The sequence below is a fragment of the Mastigoproctus giganteus genome, chromosome 6, assembly GCF_048544385.1.
Source record: "Mastigoproctus giganteus isolate SK-2022 chromosome 6, ASM4854438v1, whole genome shotgun sequence".
NCBI lineage: Eukaryota > Metazoa > Arthropoda > Arachnida > Uropygi > Thelyphonidae > Mastigoproctus > Mastigoproctus giganteus.
The window spans coordinates 125,549,493-125,567,042 of record NC_143580.1 but is presented as its reverse complement, the minus strand read 5'-3'; the positions used below and the strand labels follow the sequence as shown (position 1 = coordinate 125,567,042).

Sequence of the window (17,550 nt, the reverse complement as noted above, 5' to 3'; positions counted from 1 at the left end):
GGTATGTAAAGTCTAGTAGCTTACAAGATTAATTCTTTGAATGCCTCCCATTTTGAATTGGTTGTTGGTACCATAGTCGGTTGGACCCACCGTATAAAATTGAAATACTGTCTCAGACCACCACAGTCGTCGCCTTTACAAAAGCAAAAACCTTTCCCTTTATCTCTGATGGTAGTTAACTTTTTGAGTAAATCTCACTTCGGCACACTGTGATCACTGCCACCTAGTGGTTCAGTTATCTGCATATTCTTAATGCACAAAGAATCGCTCTGATAATCAGATCAAGAGCTGATTATCAGCTCTTGATCTTCTACATCAGCTCCAACATGCTGATGTAGAAAACAATCATCCAATAAATCCACAAAAGCGTGCTAATGTATGAGTGACCAACTCACAAATTCCAGTCAATATCCGGGAAATTAAAATCCCCCATTATAATAAGACTCTCTGATTTACTGGCCCACTATTTTCCTGTACAGTTTCTTATTATACTCATCAGAGTCATTAGGCCTATAATACACTTCTACTCTCAATTTTGATCTCCCAGTGTTTATGTCACACCGAAATGACTCGACACTGCACTGTCCGGCGATGTCAACTGGCTGCACTTCCTTGGATTTTGTGTGTTTCTTAACTAACAGCATAACCCCCCCCCCTTCCTATCCCTTCCTGTACACATTTTACTCCCCAAATTCCAGTTCTGCGTTCCTTATATCTGCGTGACACCAAGTCTCTGATATCCCAACAATATCTGCCTTTGATGTTTTGACCAACACCTCAAATTCATCAAATTTATTTACCAAACTCCTAGCATTGGTGTATTCCCAAGTATACATGCACCTGTTCCTAGCTACCTTTAGCATTACCATTAGTAGAGGTATATGATGCAAGAAAGCAAGCTTATGCAGCATCAGCAAAAAAAAAAAAAAAGACTTCCACTTCACCCCTCCGTTGGTTCAAAATACCTGTCCAGCTGAGCCTTAAATTTATTTAGGCTATCAACTTCCACAACAAGGGATGGAAGTCTGTTCCACCAACCAACTACCCGCTGGCTAAAGGCAAATTCCCACACCTCTATCCTACATCTGTCTTTCCTCAATTTGAATTTATGCCCTCTCAGGTGATTATTCTGAGCAAGAGGAAGAATCCCATCAGCATTGAGCATACTCAAACCTTAACACAACCCATGTGTTTACTTGTACCACAATGACTCCCAGCAGTCTCTGAAATACCGTACATCTTGTCTTCCAGGCTGCTGCTCATTCCAATAGAAGCAGGGCAAGAATCACTTTCACCTCTGCCAGCAGCTACTGTTAATCTATTAGTCCTTGAATCCCCCAAGCTAGCAGTTTTCCCACCTAATACTGCTCGATAGCATCAGCAAATATTCTTGCACCCTTTCTATTTAAATGTATCCAATCCCTGTAGAAGCAGTCTATCCTGTTAACAAGTACAAACCAAGCTGAAAAAAAATTCACCCCTTTGAGCCTTGTACAATCTTTCCAGGGCCGAATTGATTGACAAGGCTCTCATCATATACTCCCTCCTATTGTGTCTGGGCAGAATTGCAGACACTTTCAAATTCAACCCTAATTCACGGCTTTTTTTTAACAGTGACCTGTACTTGTTAAGTAATTTCGCTGGTCTCCTAGTCTTAATATCATTAGTGCCAATGTGTACAACAATATCACCTTTTGTGCCTTTAAAAGATGATATCTGCTCTACAACATCATCAACCTTTGCCCATTGCAGGCATACCCCGGTCCTGTTCCACCTATCCTTTTTACATACCATTAGTATTAAGCATAGGCATTTGATGCAAGAAAGCAAGCTTATGCAGCATCAGCCAAAAAAAAAAAATAATAATAATAATAAATAAAAAATAACCACTTCCACTTCACCCCTCTGTTCGTTCGAAATACCTGTCCAGCTGAGCCTTAAACTTATTTGGGCTATCAACTTCCACGAGAACGGATGGAAGTCCACCAACCCACCACCCGCTGGCTAAAGGCAAATTTTCTCACGTCTATCCTACATCTGTCTTTCCTCAATTTGAATTTGTGCCCTCTCAGGTGATTCTTCTGAGCAAGAGGAAGAATCCCATCAGCATTGAGCATGCTCAAACCATTCAAGGCTTTATACACCTCTATCAGATCACCTCGCTGGTGCCTAGTCTCCACACACTGTAAATTTGCAAAACTTAAGCCTTTCTTGGTAAGAGCACTCCTTTGTTCCATTCACTAATCTTGTTGCCCTTCTCTGTACTCGTTCCAGCATCTCTACATCCTTCTTGAAATGAGGCCTCCAGACCTGTAAACAGTACTCTAGGGGTGGCCTGACCATTGCCTTATACAAGGGAATAATAACCTCCTTATCCCTGCTAGAAAAATTCCTATATATCATCGACAATACACCATGAGCTACTCTTGCAGCCCACCTGCACTGCTCAGAAACCTTCATATCTGCCTGCACAACCGCCCCCAGGTCCCTTTCATTCTCTACCACTCTCAGTGTAGTACCACAGAGTTGATACTTTGCTCTGGGGTTACTGTTTCCCATATGTAGTACTTTACATTTGTCAATGTTAAACTTCATTTGGCCCCTCTCAGCCCATCTGCTTAACCTTTCCAATTCCTGTTGCAGTAGCATAGTGTCAGTAGTGTCCTTGACAATCCTGCCAACCTTCATATCATCTGCAAACTTGAACATTAAGCTTGATATACCATCATCAATATCATTTATAAATACAGAAAACAATAATGGACCCAATACTGAACCCTGAGGGACTCCACTAACAACATTAGTCCACGATGAGCAGTGTCCATTGATTACCACTCTCTGTCTTCTCTCCCTCAACCACCCCTTTATCCATAGAAGCAATTTGCCTCCAATGCCACACTGCTCCAATTTGTGCAGCAGTCTTCCATGTGCAACAGTATCAAAAGCCTTTCTAAGATCCAAGTATATAATATCAAAGCTATTTCCTGCATCCAGTTCTTTTGTGACTGCATCATAGTATCCAATCAAATTGGTCAGGCAAGACTTCCCCTTAACAAAACCATGCTGTGTCTGAGCTATAACTGAAGTGTTGTCTAGATGATCCTGCAGTGCTTCTTTAACCAGTGCCTCCATTAATGTTCCTGGAACAGAAGTTAAACTAACAGGTCTAATAATTACTTGTCGCCCTTTGATCCTCCTTTGTGCATTGGGGTCACATTTGCACATCTCCAGTCCATGGGTACTTCCCCTGAGTCCAAAGAAGCTCTCATAATTATGGCTAAGTGTTTGCTTACTTCCTTTGCTGCCTCCTTTAAAATAACTGGATAGATCCCATCCACCCCAGGTGCCTTTCTCATGTTTATCTTCAACAATTTCTCCTCCACTTTGCTCTCAGTTATTACAAAATCACTTAGCTCCCTGATAGAATTTGATAAACTTCTGGCATTCCCCCTCATTGAATAACTCCTCGTGTGTGAATGTCGATGCAAAATATTCATTTAGTTTGTTAGCTACCTGAGCAGGATCACCAACAGTTGAACCACCAATATCAATTGGACCAATCTGATTCATAACCTTACTTCTCGAGTTTACATAAGTAAACATTTCTTTGTTTTTCTTTGCCAAAGATTTCTTGTAATCTGCCTCTGCCTTTATAACCTCCTTTGTGACTTAATTACAGACCAGCTTATACACTGATAAGCCAAAACATTATGACCAATGAGTCGTTATGCAAATCGAAGCAACTGCAGCTGAACTACGGCACGTGCAAAGATTGGGACATGGTATAAAAAACACCTGATACTGAGCTCTGTTAAACAGTGTTACTCTTGTTCTTCAGATGGGAAAGGCAGCGGACTTAAGAGAATTTGACAAAGGCCAAATTGTAATTGCCAGACGACTGGGTCAGAGCATATCTGAAACGGCATGGCTGGTGGGGTGCTCATGGTCAGCTGTGATTAGTACCCACTGAAAGTGGTCTGAGGAGGGGAAACCCACAAACCGCCAGCAAGGTGAGTGGGATGACCACGGCTCATTGATGCTTGAGGTGAGCGAAGGCTCTCCCGGATGGTACGTGGCAACAGAAGGGTGACTGTGGGGCAACTTGCTGGTACAGGAACTCCCCGACTTAAGTAATACTCAACTTACGGATTTTCTACTTTACGTAAGGTTTTGCCGTCCAGTGCAAACTTAAAAATATCATGGAAACATATTTTGCATCCCGTAGGAATAAATGGAGGTATCGTGAAAATATTGTAATGTGAACCCAATAAAGCATTGGTTTTTTTTTTTTTTTTTGCAATTGGTTCCAAGTCCTTAGAATTTGAAAATTTCGCTATATTATAATTTAATTATCTCTCTAAAAGGTTATATTTATAATGGAAATTACACTACCATCGTTATCATATGTTTCCGTTATATGAATGAATTTTGAACGCCATTGTGATATTTTTCTAAAGCACGTTTTGTAGGTCATGACAAAAAACAATAAAAACAATTTGCACTTTACAGTTTATTGGGCTTTTCTGCTAGTGCATCTAATTATAAATGGGTAGTAAACCTGATCTTATTTCATTTGCGATTATACCGATAACTGCAATTGTATGGGTTTTTACACTATTATGGTGAAATGTGTTCCTCTTTACTGAAATCTATAATCATATAAAAAACAAATTTTCAGAAACTTCTCTTCATTCCTTTTTATTTGTTACAATGGTGAAGGGAAAGCGACCAACGAAAAGTGCAAGTGGTGGTAGTGCCAGGACATGAAACAAAATTGATTTAGAAATGAAGATGAAAATGATTAAGAAGTATGAAGCAGGACAAAGTTTGTCATCTATTGCAAGGAAATTAGGTCTCGCTGCTTCAACAGTGAATACTATTTTAAAGGACTGTGTGCGTATAAAAGAACATGTTGAAGGATCAACGTATTTAAGATCAACAGTGATCACAAAACAGCGTTCAAGTGCTATATCGAAGATGGAACTGTTAATATGGATGGAAAATCAGATTCAGAAGCGAGTACCCCTGACTCTGATGATCATTCAAGCAAAAGCAACAAGTATTTATAAAGATATTAAGGATAAATATGGCATACCCCAACCCAAGTTCGTGGAAAGCAACGGGTGGTTTAATAGGTTCAAGCATCGCGCTGGTTTGCACGTTAAAGTATGCGGTGAAGTCGCCAGTGCCGATTCTGCAGCTGCAGAGAAATTTCGTGATGTGGTGGAAAAAATTATTGAAAGTGGCTATTCAACACAGCAAATTTTTAACGTTGACAAGACTGCTCTGTACTGGTAAAAAATGCCAGATCAAACATACATTACCAAAGAGGAAAAGACAATGCCAGGTTTAAAGGCTTCAAAAGATAGACCCATGCTATTGCTTGGGGCTAATGCAGTGGGAGATTACAGATTAATATCACTCCTTGTGTACCATTCTGGAAATCCTCATGCAATGAATGTCATCAGTAAAGCTGCCCTACCCGTGCATTTCCGATTGAACCAGAGAGCATTGATAACAATATCTCTCTTTGAGGATTGGTTTAAATGCTACTTCAATTCCCAAGGTTGAAAAATATTGTAAAGACAATGACTTTCCATTCAATATTTTGCTTTATTAGATAATGCTCCTGGACATCCTAAGCATCTAGATTTCAATTCGAACACGAGATTCATATTTCTACTGCCAAACCTGACTTCACTCATTCAACCTATGGATCAGGGTGTTATTTTGAATTTAAAAGCATACTATTTAAGCACAACATTTGCTCAGGCATTGTCTGCAGTAGATGAGGAGAAAATTTTACATTAAGAGACTTTTGGAAATCTTACAATATTTACCACACCATCTTAAACATTAATAAGGCCTGAGCAGAAATTACTAAAAGTTGTTTAAATGGTGCATGGAAGAAAATATGTCCACAGCATGTAAAAGGCTTCGAAGGATTTGAAAAAGACGAATCATATGAAGAGGTTACAGATAAGATTGTACAAGTTGCAGAGCTACTTCAGCTGGAGGTTGATGCCAAAGACATGGAGGAGTTAATAGAGGAAGAAGAGAAGGAATTATCTAATGAAGAACTTACTGACTTGCAGGCAGTGATAGTGAAAGAAGAAAATGCTGACAAAGCTCAAGATGAACTAAGTGAGGAGCTGAGGCACTTTATCACCCGAAATGGCAATGGCATTTCATGAAATTGCATTGGCAATGGCGAGGTTTGAGAAGATGGATCCTGACAGCTTGCTTGATTGCTACAAAGAAATCTACAATGGAAACAAAAGAGCCACCACCCAGTCATCCATTAATATTTTCATTCATATAGTTCAACGGCCGACCCCTTCTAAATCTCCACAGCCTTCAACCTCAGCAGCGACATACTTATCAGCTGAAGACTTTGATTCTCGCAATGATGCTCGAGAGGTAAAACTTACTGATGTTATGCTTTCTCCTCTTTTTTTTTTTTTTTTTTTTTTAGTAATTTTATAATTTTAAAATTTTTTTAAATTGCATGCTTCTGTAATTTTTCCTGTGCATGAGATAAAAAATTGAATAAATACAATAAATAATTCTATTTAAATGTTCGTTGAAAATTTTTTTTTGATTCAATCAATTCAGCGAGCACAGTTGCGAGTGCTGCACAAGCATGTGGGAAACTCCTACAATTTACGTAGCATTCTGCGGAACGCAACCCTTACATAAGTCAGGGAGTTCCTGTAATTGGAATGCTGGTGATGGCAGTATGTGTCACAACACATAGTACATCAAACCTTGCTGAAAATGGGGCTGGGTGCCCACTCTAAGTGCCCATGCCAACCACGGTTCACTGGCAACATCACTTACAAAGGATCATGATTCCTGCACATCCTAAGCATGTGGACCGCTGGGTACATGTGCATCATTTACCTGAGGAAGTGTGGATGAACCATGGGACGAAGACAAGCCAGTGGCAGCGGTGTCATGCTTCGGGCGATGTTCTCCCAGGTCCAGCCATCCATGTGCCGGGCACTCTGATGTCTACCATCTACCTAAACATCATTGCTGACCAGGTACACCCTTTCGTGGCAACTGTCTTCCCCTCTGACAGTGCCGTCTTTCAGTAGGATAATGCATCATGCCACACCACCCGGATTGTTCGAGACTGGTTCGCAAACATGAGGAAGAATTTCAGGTATTGCTCTCGCCTCCAAATTCCCTAGACAACAAATCCCATCGAGCATCTGCGGTTTGTGTTGGAACAGTAATTTCAATCTGCAGCATTTCAATCATGGACGTTACAGAAGTTAAAAGGATCTGCTGGTTACGTATTGCTACCGGATACTACAAGACACATTTAGAAATTTGTAGCATCCATGCCTCGCCAGGCGCGAGTTGTTTTGGCTGCACATGGAGGACCAACATCAATATTAGGTAGGCAGTCATGTTTTGGCTCATCGGTGTATCTACTACATGCTTCTGTGTCATCTGTTAATTTATGCATTTTTCCATATCCCATGCATTTTTCTTCTCTGCCACATGTCTCATTAGTTCATCTGATATCCATTTAGGCCTAAACCTTGAACAAAAAAATATTTAAGTTTATTATCTAAAATTATCTAAGTGCCCTGGACTGGATTTGATTGAAAATGTAATAAAGAAGTTTGGTGAACTGTTCCCTAATATTCTGTTAAATTTGTTTAACAAATGTCTGCTAAATGGTGTCTTCTCACATTTGTGGAAAATGGCATTGATGAAATTCATCAAAAAGCCAGGCAAGCCGCCTGCACATCCAAAATCTTTCCATCCTATTTCCTTTCTTCCAAACTTAGGCAAGCCATCTGAGCGAATGCTTTGTCAAAAAATTAGATTTATTTCATGAACAGAAATCATTTTCACATCTGCAATTCAGATTTATCAAGGGAAAATGGTGCATGGATGCTTTATTAAAATTAAAGAAACGTTAAGAACTTGGACTCGAATTACCATTAAATGTCTTCATTGATTTTGAAGGTGCATTCAATTCCATGTGGTGGGAAAGTGTATTCGAAGCTCTGCATGCTGTTAAGTGTTTGGTACAGCTTTATCAGGTCATCTGGAATTACTTCAAAGACAGGTTTATCAAAGTATCATCCAAAAATCAGACAATTAGTAAGTCTCTCTCGCATGGATGTCCTTAAGGATCTGTCCTGGCACCTCTGTTTTAGAACATTATTTTAAATAGATGGCTTATTAGACAATGAGTTTACCGTCCTAACTGTCTATGCAGACGACTTGGTTCTTATTGTTTCTGGATGTTCAAGAGCTCGGCTTGAAACCAGGATGTCTATAGTCCTTGTGGACCTAATTGCCTGAACTAAACAAAACAACCTTACTATATCTCAGGCAAAAACCAAGATGATGTCATTAATCTGGACCACCCTGCTAGTATTAAGATTGAGGGCAAACAAATACCCTATGTCTGTAACTTGAAATACCTTGGTGTCGTGCTAGATAACTGACTAGACTTCACTCTACACATCAACAATCTTCCCAAAAAGATCAACAAATTTACTATGGCTATAGTGAGAATTTCGAAATCTGACTGGGGTCTTTGCAGGAAGATGCCCTTGCTCTATTACAAAGCTGTGTTTCTTATAATTGTCACTTATGGTGACAATTATAAGAAACACAGGGTTTGAGCTTGTTAGAACTGTAAAGTTTCGACTTAAACAGTAACTCTTCAGCACAATGCTGCTTTGTATGCTACTTGCCTGCAGGACAGATTCTACGGATGTCCTATAAGTAATAGGTGGGACATTGCCGTTAGATCTTCATCTTATATTTAGATTGTCCTGCTATCTTATGCACGCATTGCCAATGGAATTTGCTGGTATTACTGTGAACTCTTTAGACATACAGCATGAAAAACATTGTATCTGGTGGGAACTTTTTTTTTTTTTTTTTTTATGAGAACCACAAACACGAGAGGTATTATAACCTATAGTACTTAGTACCGTGCTTGGGTTGGAGGTTGAGAAGACGAAAGAAGATATTTGTTGATATTGGACTTGAACTTCTGTAGATTGTAATTTTCAGGAAATACGTATGAAGGAAGGTTGTTCCAGAAAACGGCAGTTGAATGAATAAATGAGGAAGATGAAAAGTTGGTTCTGTGGGTTTGAAGTTGGACAGTAAATGGATGTTGGCTGGTGGCGGCACGTGTTCGGACTGTTTTGAAAGAGAGAGCGGGAATTATAGAAGCCAATTCAGAAGAACAGTGCCCATGGAAGTATCTGTAGAAGAGGCATGCAGCAGAAACAGTGCGTCTATGAGAAAGCAAGTGGAGAGACTCTGTTAGAGATGAATCATTAATTAACCTAACTGCCCTCTTCTGAATGGAATCAAGAAGCCTGAGAGAGGTTTTGGGGGCACCACCCCAGATGTGGGAACAATATTCCATGGCAGGGCGGATTTGCGATTTATACAGAGTGAGCAGCTGTTTGGGAGAAAAGTAACGCCGAGAGCGAAAGAGAAAACCAAGTTTTTTAGATGCAGAGGAAGCAATATTTGTAATGTGCTTGTGCCAAGAGAGATTAGAAGTCAGGGTAATCCCCAAAAGAGATATATCATTTTGCCTAGAAATCGGATTCTTCTGCTCCTATGCTAAAGATAAGCATAGGAGCAGAAGAATCCTTTTTGCGAGATATAAGACAAGATTGAGTTTTAGAAGGGTTGAAATCAACTAAGTTGTCTTTGCTCCATTGGAGAATTACCTGAAGATCGGCATTTAAGGAATTGGCAGCAGATTTTCGAGAACTTGAAGCTGATTGAGCTGGACAAGGTTTCTCAAAATGGAAAGTAGAATGCAATGTGCTATCATCGGCAAAACTATGGATAGGATTTCCAGTCAATGGAAGAAGGTCATTGATATACAAGAGGAAAAGAGTGGGGGAAAGAACTGAACCTTGGGGGACACCAGCATTAGTGGAGAAGTTACAAGACAGAGAGCCATCTACCATCACCCTCAGTGAGCGATCAGAGAGAAAACTGGATAACCAATTACTAAAAACAGTTGGCAAACCATAAGATGGAAGCTTGTTTAGAAGACCTTTATGCCAAACACGATCAAAAGCCTTTGAGATGTCAAGAGCAACTACTTGTGTTTCACCGAACCTTTCCATTGAATTAGTCCATAAATGGGTAACACAACCCAGAATATCACCAGTGGATCGACACTGACGGAATCCATACTGGCGATCGTTGATCAGACGGAAGGTTTCTAGGTAGTTTAAGAGTTGGCGGTTAATTGATTTCTCCATTACTTTAGAAAGAGTAGAAGCAATTGCAATGGGACGATAATTGGATGGGAAGGATTTGTCACCCTTTTTAGGAACTGGCTGGATATGAGCAAATTTCCAAGCAGAAGGAAAAACACCTTTGGAATAAGAAAGTGAAAAAAAGGCGGCAAAGAATAGGAGTAAGTTCAGGAGCACAGGTTTTGAGAACAAGTGGAGAAATACCATCAGGACCTGGTGCTTTCTTAGCATCAAGATTCATCAAAATCCTTCTGATATCTTTTTGACGGAAGACCACAGGAGGCATTGAATCGAGCGTGTTGGGAATGGTGGGAGGTGTTTTACCACGATCATTAATACATGAGCTCGAAGAAAAATGGGATGCTAGCAGGTCAGCTTTATCCTTGGCCGAAGTGACAACAGAACCATCTGGTTTGGACAGAGGTGGGAGCAGAGATGGGCAAAAGTTGCGGCCAATAGCTTTGGCAAGAGACCAGAATGCTCGGCTACCATTAGGGCAAGAAGCAAGTTTTCTACTCTTAGCCTGTTCAAACTCTAGTTTGGACTGATTAATAACTGCTTTACAATTGTTGCGAGCTTTGGTGTAGGCAGAAAATGAAACTGAAGAATTAGAAACAAGCCAATTACGATATGCAACGTTCTTCTCTTGGACAGCCTTAGCACATTTATTGGAAAACCAAGGTTTAGATAAAGGACGAGATTTTAAAGTGGAGTGTGGGATAAAGGATTCCATTCCTGCAAGAATAATTTCACTGACACGATCTGAGCAAACGTTGACATCAGAAGTTTTGAAACAGTAATCAGACCAAGGAAAAGAAGAAAAGAAGTCTCGCAGGTCATCCCATTTTGCATTCTTGTAATGCCAAACAATACGAGGTTGGGAATAGCCATGAGATAAAGGTTCCATTGGAGAAGAGACAATCACCAAGTTGTGATCTGAAGTGCCTAAAGGACCTCTCACTTCAACCTTGTACTTAGAAGGGTTGTTTGTGAGAAAAAGATCAAGCATATTGGCTGTATGATTAGGATTGTCCGGTATTCTTGTAGGTAAATGAACAATCTGTGCTAGGTCATTAGTAATTGCAAAAGCCTCAGCATCTCGATCTGCTGGGTCGGTGTGACTAGAAAATGGAAGCCAGCTGGAGTTGTGAACGTTAAAATCACCAAGGAAAATTACCTCACTGTTAGGAAAGTTGGACTGGAGAAAGTCAAGTTGCAAAGAGAGGAAGTCAAAGAGCTCCAAGTGATTAGTGGAGTTGGGAGAACGGTAGAGACAACAGATGAATTTTACACAATGAGGTAGAGAGATTTTAAGCCAGAGAAGATCAAAGAGAGGAGATTCCAAATTGCCAAGTCTCTGACAGGGAATATCAGAACGGACATATGCACAAGTACCACCTTTGAGGCGAAAGGAATCATACAGCAAATAATTTGGACATCTGATATGAGCAGTAGTTGAATCAACTGATAACTGAGATTCAGTCAGAAAAAGTACATGGGTTTTGGAAGACTGCAAGTGAAAATGGACATCGTTGAGATTAGAATTGAGACCACGTATATTTGTGAACTGAATTAGGAAGTCCTTGGGAGGTTTAGATCTTTTCGCAGATAAGCTTGCTCTATTATTTTGACAATTCATGGTGTATTCAATAGTAAGAAAAAGTGGGTGGGACATGCTGTATGAAGTAATGAAATTTTTGGATATGGCGTACATGTGGTAAGAATATACCCAGATCCTTGACATAACGTGGCCTCGACAATGCTCCCCACATACATACTACTCGGACTCCCTCCAGTCACTATCTGGCAGAGTAGAGGTAGCAAGATTGTACACTAGCTGATCCGGAAGCTTCCTAGAGAGTTACCAATAGGTTCAGTCCGGTGTACTAACTAGCGGCCGGCCTGCGAACACCGTTGTAGAGCTGTACCCTCGAAATGTAAGGAATATTGGATCTCGCCACGACATTCATCATAACCTCAAAAATCATCAATCATACTGCATGATGGAAGAGATAGGGAAGGGTTGGCCAGAACTTAGCTCCAGAGACTAAACATGGGTTCCTCCACTTCAAGCCTCCAATAAGCAAAGTGGTGGTATTTCACCGGTTGATGAGAGTCATCTACCACCTAGTACTGCCTGGTAACATAGAGGGGCGGCGTTCCTCCATGTGGTGTGGGCGCCACACCTCGACCCCTGCTTACGTTGGTTCACACCTGGGTGGTCACCCACCATGTACTTGTGCATGAAGGTTATACCCAGGATTACTAACAGTCCCACCATCGTGAAGGTGCAAGCAGAGCATTTGGCTGTCATAGACCGTCCGGACTTCGCCGAAATTGGGTCCACTTTGACTTGAATGTCACCCGAATATCAGTTCCATCAGCGTTTTAGACTCCCAGGTAGCAAGAACAGCTTGTCTGGCATATCTGAGAGAATGTCTGTGACAACCTCAAGGACCAATCACCATCAACTTATCACCATCTGGCAAGATCGTTGTACCACATTAGTCAAGGGTAGAATCACATACAAGTTTATCAATAATGTATTGTTTGCTTCCAGTTGGAAAATTTCATCTTGGTTCTCTACAAATATCTACACGCCTTTTCTCATCCCTGGGCATAGTTCCATCAAATCGAATCTTGTTCGGTTGGGTTTGGAAAATAATGACACTTGCCTTTGTCAGCAGCAAGAAGACTGGACACACACATTGTCTTCCAATGCTCTTATTATTGTGACTTTAGAAATTCCCTACTGAAAAAAGTTCCGCAGTTCTTGCTTGAAAATGCAATGTGTTGATTGAAACTGTCCCCAGGTTCAACCATTTTCAACAGAAGAAGGCAGTTACTGACAACTTCCACGACGAGTTGCAACAATGCATCATTATGAATGGATGCTTTCTTCTCGCATCCTGCTTGTCTTTCAGGATTATCCTTAGTAGTATTGAAATTCACAAAGCCTTCAGTAACTTCTTTCTTTCTTTTTTTTTCTCCTTTAGTTTCGGCAACTAGAGAAATCTGTTTGCACCCACCAATTTAGCACTGCCTTCAGTGGGTGCAGGATCTGCCCCTTTTTTGGGCAATTAAATTAATACAAGCCCACCTCCTCAAGCTGAGGACGGGTACCGCTTTACTGCTGCCTGGTTAAGGCGGCATATACATACCACATGTGATTTACAGTTGGCTAAACTACAGCATTCTTTAAACAATATGATAACTGGCGGAGTTGACCTCAGTTTCAGGTGCCACTGCTATACTTAACAGTTACATGTATATACAATCTTCTTTAAAGTCTTTGAGTGTTTTATCATTATTTATGGATTTGTATGAGATGGTCCATAATCAAAAGGAGTTTCCCTGCAAAACTGGATGATTGTATAAGAAAAATGTTTGTATATTTATATATATATATATGTTAATAAGAAATGAAAAATATCCTAACATATGATTGTGAAACATGGACATTGAATGCCAAAGCTTTACAAAGACTGAGGGTCACTGAAGTATGGAGTGCCCAATTTTGAACATAACCAAATGACACTGAAAATATGTGCATGGATTTGCCAACAAACCAAGGTCTGTAACATCACTGATAGAGCAAAGCACTTAAAAAAATACAGAAAGTGCAAAATCTCAATTTCTGGAAACTTGTTGAGGAGGCCTTCATCCTGCAGTGGATTGACAATGGTTGAAGATGATGAAGTTGTGGACTATTTCCAGAAGGGTGGCAAACACAATGATGACATATCACTATCCACAGCATGCACTAATTTCCCATAGAGTTATTATGGGAGGGACTTTCATCAATTTAACATGTAAAATTCTGCTAATTTTACAAGTGTGGAGATCGTCACTCCTCTTGGGTTACCAAGAGGAGTGACGATGACACTATAAATGTTTTTTTTTTTTTATAAAAAGTTAAGTGCAGATAGCTTGCACTATTTTCTCACAGAGTTACTGCATGGAGGAGGGAGAAAATTTCAGGTGTTAATAACTCTGCGACAGCAAGTAGGAACATAATGAAAGTTTTGTCGTGAGGATAATTTAAGCTGCTCTTCAATATGGCTATCTTCAATATGGCTATCTCAGATACAGTTATTTGGAAGTTATAAACGATGGATGAAGTCCAGTGCAAAGCTGTAGAGAAATGCCTCTGCAGCCATATTCAGAAAAAAAATGAGAGTAAAAAGACAAACATTTAAAACAAGAGACCCCTCATCAATTGCCTTAATTTGATACCTTTCTCATAATTTTGGGTTTTCAGTAAATCCTGAGTAATCAGCCAGCAAAAATTCTTAATAGAGAAAGATTCAAGATAGCGACACCACATTGTCAGTAAATAGTACAATCACATACAAAAATAAGTTCATTTCTGTAGCTGAAGATGCTCTAAAATACAGGAAGATACAGGCAAAAAAACCTGAGTTTCCCCACTTTTAAGGTGCAGCTAATGTTTCAAACCCAGTCAAAACCCAAAGGGGATCGAAGGGTGACACAAGTAATTACAGACCAGTTAGTTTAACTTCTGTTCCGGATAAAATAACCAAGTCACTAGTTAAAGATGCACTGCAGAATCATCTAGACAAGACTGCAGCAATAATTCAGACACACCATGGGTTTGTTAAGGGAAAGTCTTGTCTGACAAATTTGATTGGATACTATGATGTGGTTACACTGGAACTGGATGCAAAAAATAATTTTGATATCATATAGTTCAGACTTCAGGAAAGCTTTAGACACTGTTGCACATGGAAGACTACTGTACAAATTGGAGCACAATTGTATTAAGGATAAGTTGCTACAATGGATAAAAGGGTGGTGGAGTGGGAGAAGACAGAGGGTGGTAATCAACAGGCACTGCTCTTCGTGGACTAATGTTATTAGTGGAGTTCCACAGGGTTCGATGTTGGGCCCACTGTTGTTTGTATAATTATTTGGAAGTGGCAACTGAAGCTTAACATTGACTGCATATGGGTAGAAGTAACCTCAGAGGAACATACCAACTGTGTGGTACTACACTTAGGGTGGTAGAAAATGAAAAAGACCTGGGAGTAATTGTCCAGTCAGATACGATGTTTTCTGAGCAATGAAGACAGGCCGCAAGAACAGGTGGAGTTTTGTCAATGAAATACAGGAATTTTGCAAGCAAGGAAAAGGAGCTGATTATCCCTTTGTATAAGGCAATGGTCAGGCTACACCTTGAGTAATGCGTACAGGTCTGGAGGCCTCATTTTAGAAAGGATGTAGATTTGCCTGAGCGTGTACTGAGAAGGGCAACAAGATTGGTGAGGAGAATGAAGGGATCCTCTTACCAAGAGAGTATTAAGTTCTACAAACTGCAGCAGCTAGAGACTAGGCACCTGTGAGGTGATCTGATTGAGGTGTATAAGGCCTTGAATGGGTTGAGCACACTGAATGCTGATTCTTCCAATTGCTCAGATTATGAACCTAAGTGGGCATAAATTCAAATTGAGGAAAGATAGTGGTAGAATAATGTTTAGAAATTTAACTTTAGCCAGTGTGTGTGATTAATTGCTGGAACAAACTTCCATCTGTTGTTGTGGAAGTTTATAGCTTAAATAAATACATATGACAATAAAAAAAACTTTTAGATGATTGACTATGTATAAATATAGTGCAAGCGCATCAGAAATACTTATATATACATATATTTATACATAGTCTAGACTCTCCCATAGCTTGAGGCTTATGCCCTAAACACTTTAGATGCTTGACTATATATATTTCTATTTATATCATTCCATTCCCTCTTTTCATTAATAATTAATCCTCTTACTGATGTGATAATTTACAGTGATAAGGATGAGAGATGATGCAGCTTCAGCAGTAATCATGATATTATGTTAATTTTAAATTGTATATTTTAAGAATTTCTTTTGAAAAAAAATTACCTCTATTGGAAGCTGTCTCTGAAGTAACGAAACATGTTCTTTAACTAAAGCACCTGGAAATAATAATGTGGAATCCCCCGAAAAATGAGTTCTGAAAGAGAATTAAGGATACCCAAAACAATTGTATTATTTTTTGTAAATATATAATAACACAATAAATGAATTATTTTCAAAACTATTTCATGTGTTCCAGTCAGTTTCATATTTTCTTAACTTATAAAGCTCTTTGTGTATCCATGCTGAACTTTGTAATAACAATAGGCAAAATGAGTTATTTAGCTGATTCAACTCAGTCATGTCATTACAGAAAAGTGACCCAAGTTATTGAGTCCCTTCAAAACAAGTCTTCATTCAGCATAGTAGCAGTGGCTAGTGTGAAGAATTTAAATGAATTACTGAATGTGAAAATATTATGTAAACAAACAAGTCTATGTAATTAACTGATACAAATTAAATTATTGTGGGGGGGGAGAAGGCATATGACATTTATTTGTCTAGGTACAGACAAACAATGATTTAATGAACTATACTGAGGAAAGCTTGTCCCCTAATTATAATTGCCTGCTAAACTCAAAATAAATTGGAAATGCATTGGTGGAATTCACAGTCTTAAACCCTGTTTTTGTATAAACTCCTGGTTGATGTTTTCCAAGAATGTCTGATGAGATTTTTGAACTACCCTCCTGAGTAAACTCTTGTTACACAAAATTAATTCAGGAAGGTTAAATTTGGAAGATATAGGCTGTCAGAAATTGCAGAAATTGACAAGTTAGCAATGTTTACATCTGACAGGACAGTAACATCCCTTTTGAAATCAGTCAGCTCAGCTTTACTTACCATGACAAGAACAACTAACTTGTATGGCTCATATGGATTAGTTTACTAGTCTCAGTCATTTATTTATTAGGGAAAGTCCAATGGTCTATTTATGCTCTATTGCTATTCTATTCATAGTACAGCATAAAAAGCTACAAACATAGCAAATAAAGGGATAATTAAAATAATAATAATAAATAATTATTATTATTTTAATATTTAATAAAAATAATAAAATAATATTATAGAAATAAATTCTAACTTGGTTTCAGGAGATTTCACAGTTTGATTGGAGAATTTCAGTCTGAAGAAATTTAATTTCTGTAAGGAGAATCTTGGGAAGTTCAGGGCTGGCAAGTTAAGTGCTCCTCCAATGAATGCCCATAGAGTTTCTGTTGGACTGCCTTCCTCTATTCTACCAGCATTTTCCTGTAATATAAGACACAACATTGTCATCAAACTCAAAAGTCTGCTCAATGAAAGGTTGACTTCCAGCAGCCTTCTTTTACAGCTTCCAATTGGGTTAAAAATTCAGTGATTTACACAAAGTTGAC

General features: G+C 39.3%; 1 protein-coding gene across 7 annotated transcripts in view; it reads right to left on the bottom strand.

Annotated features, from left to right (window-relative positions):
- The window catches only part of Vps16B (Vacuolar protein sorting 16B), a 456,530-nt gene that overhangs the window by 168,161 nt on the left and 270,819 nt on the right, over positions 1–17,550 (bottom strand). For all 7 annotated transcript variants that reach the window (XM_090375324.1, XM_090375325.1, XM_090375323.1 and 4 more), the window contains one exon: positions 16,181–16,271. In XM_090375324.1, coding sequence (XP_090231450.1) covers positions 16,181–16,271 — 91 coding nt within the window. The remainder of the gene's footprint in view (positions 1–16,180; positions 16,272–17,550) is intronic.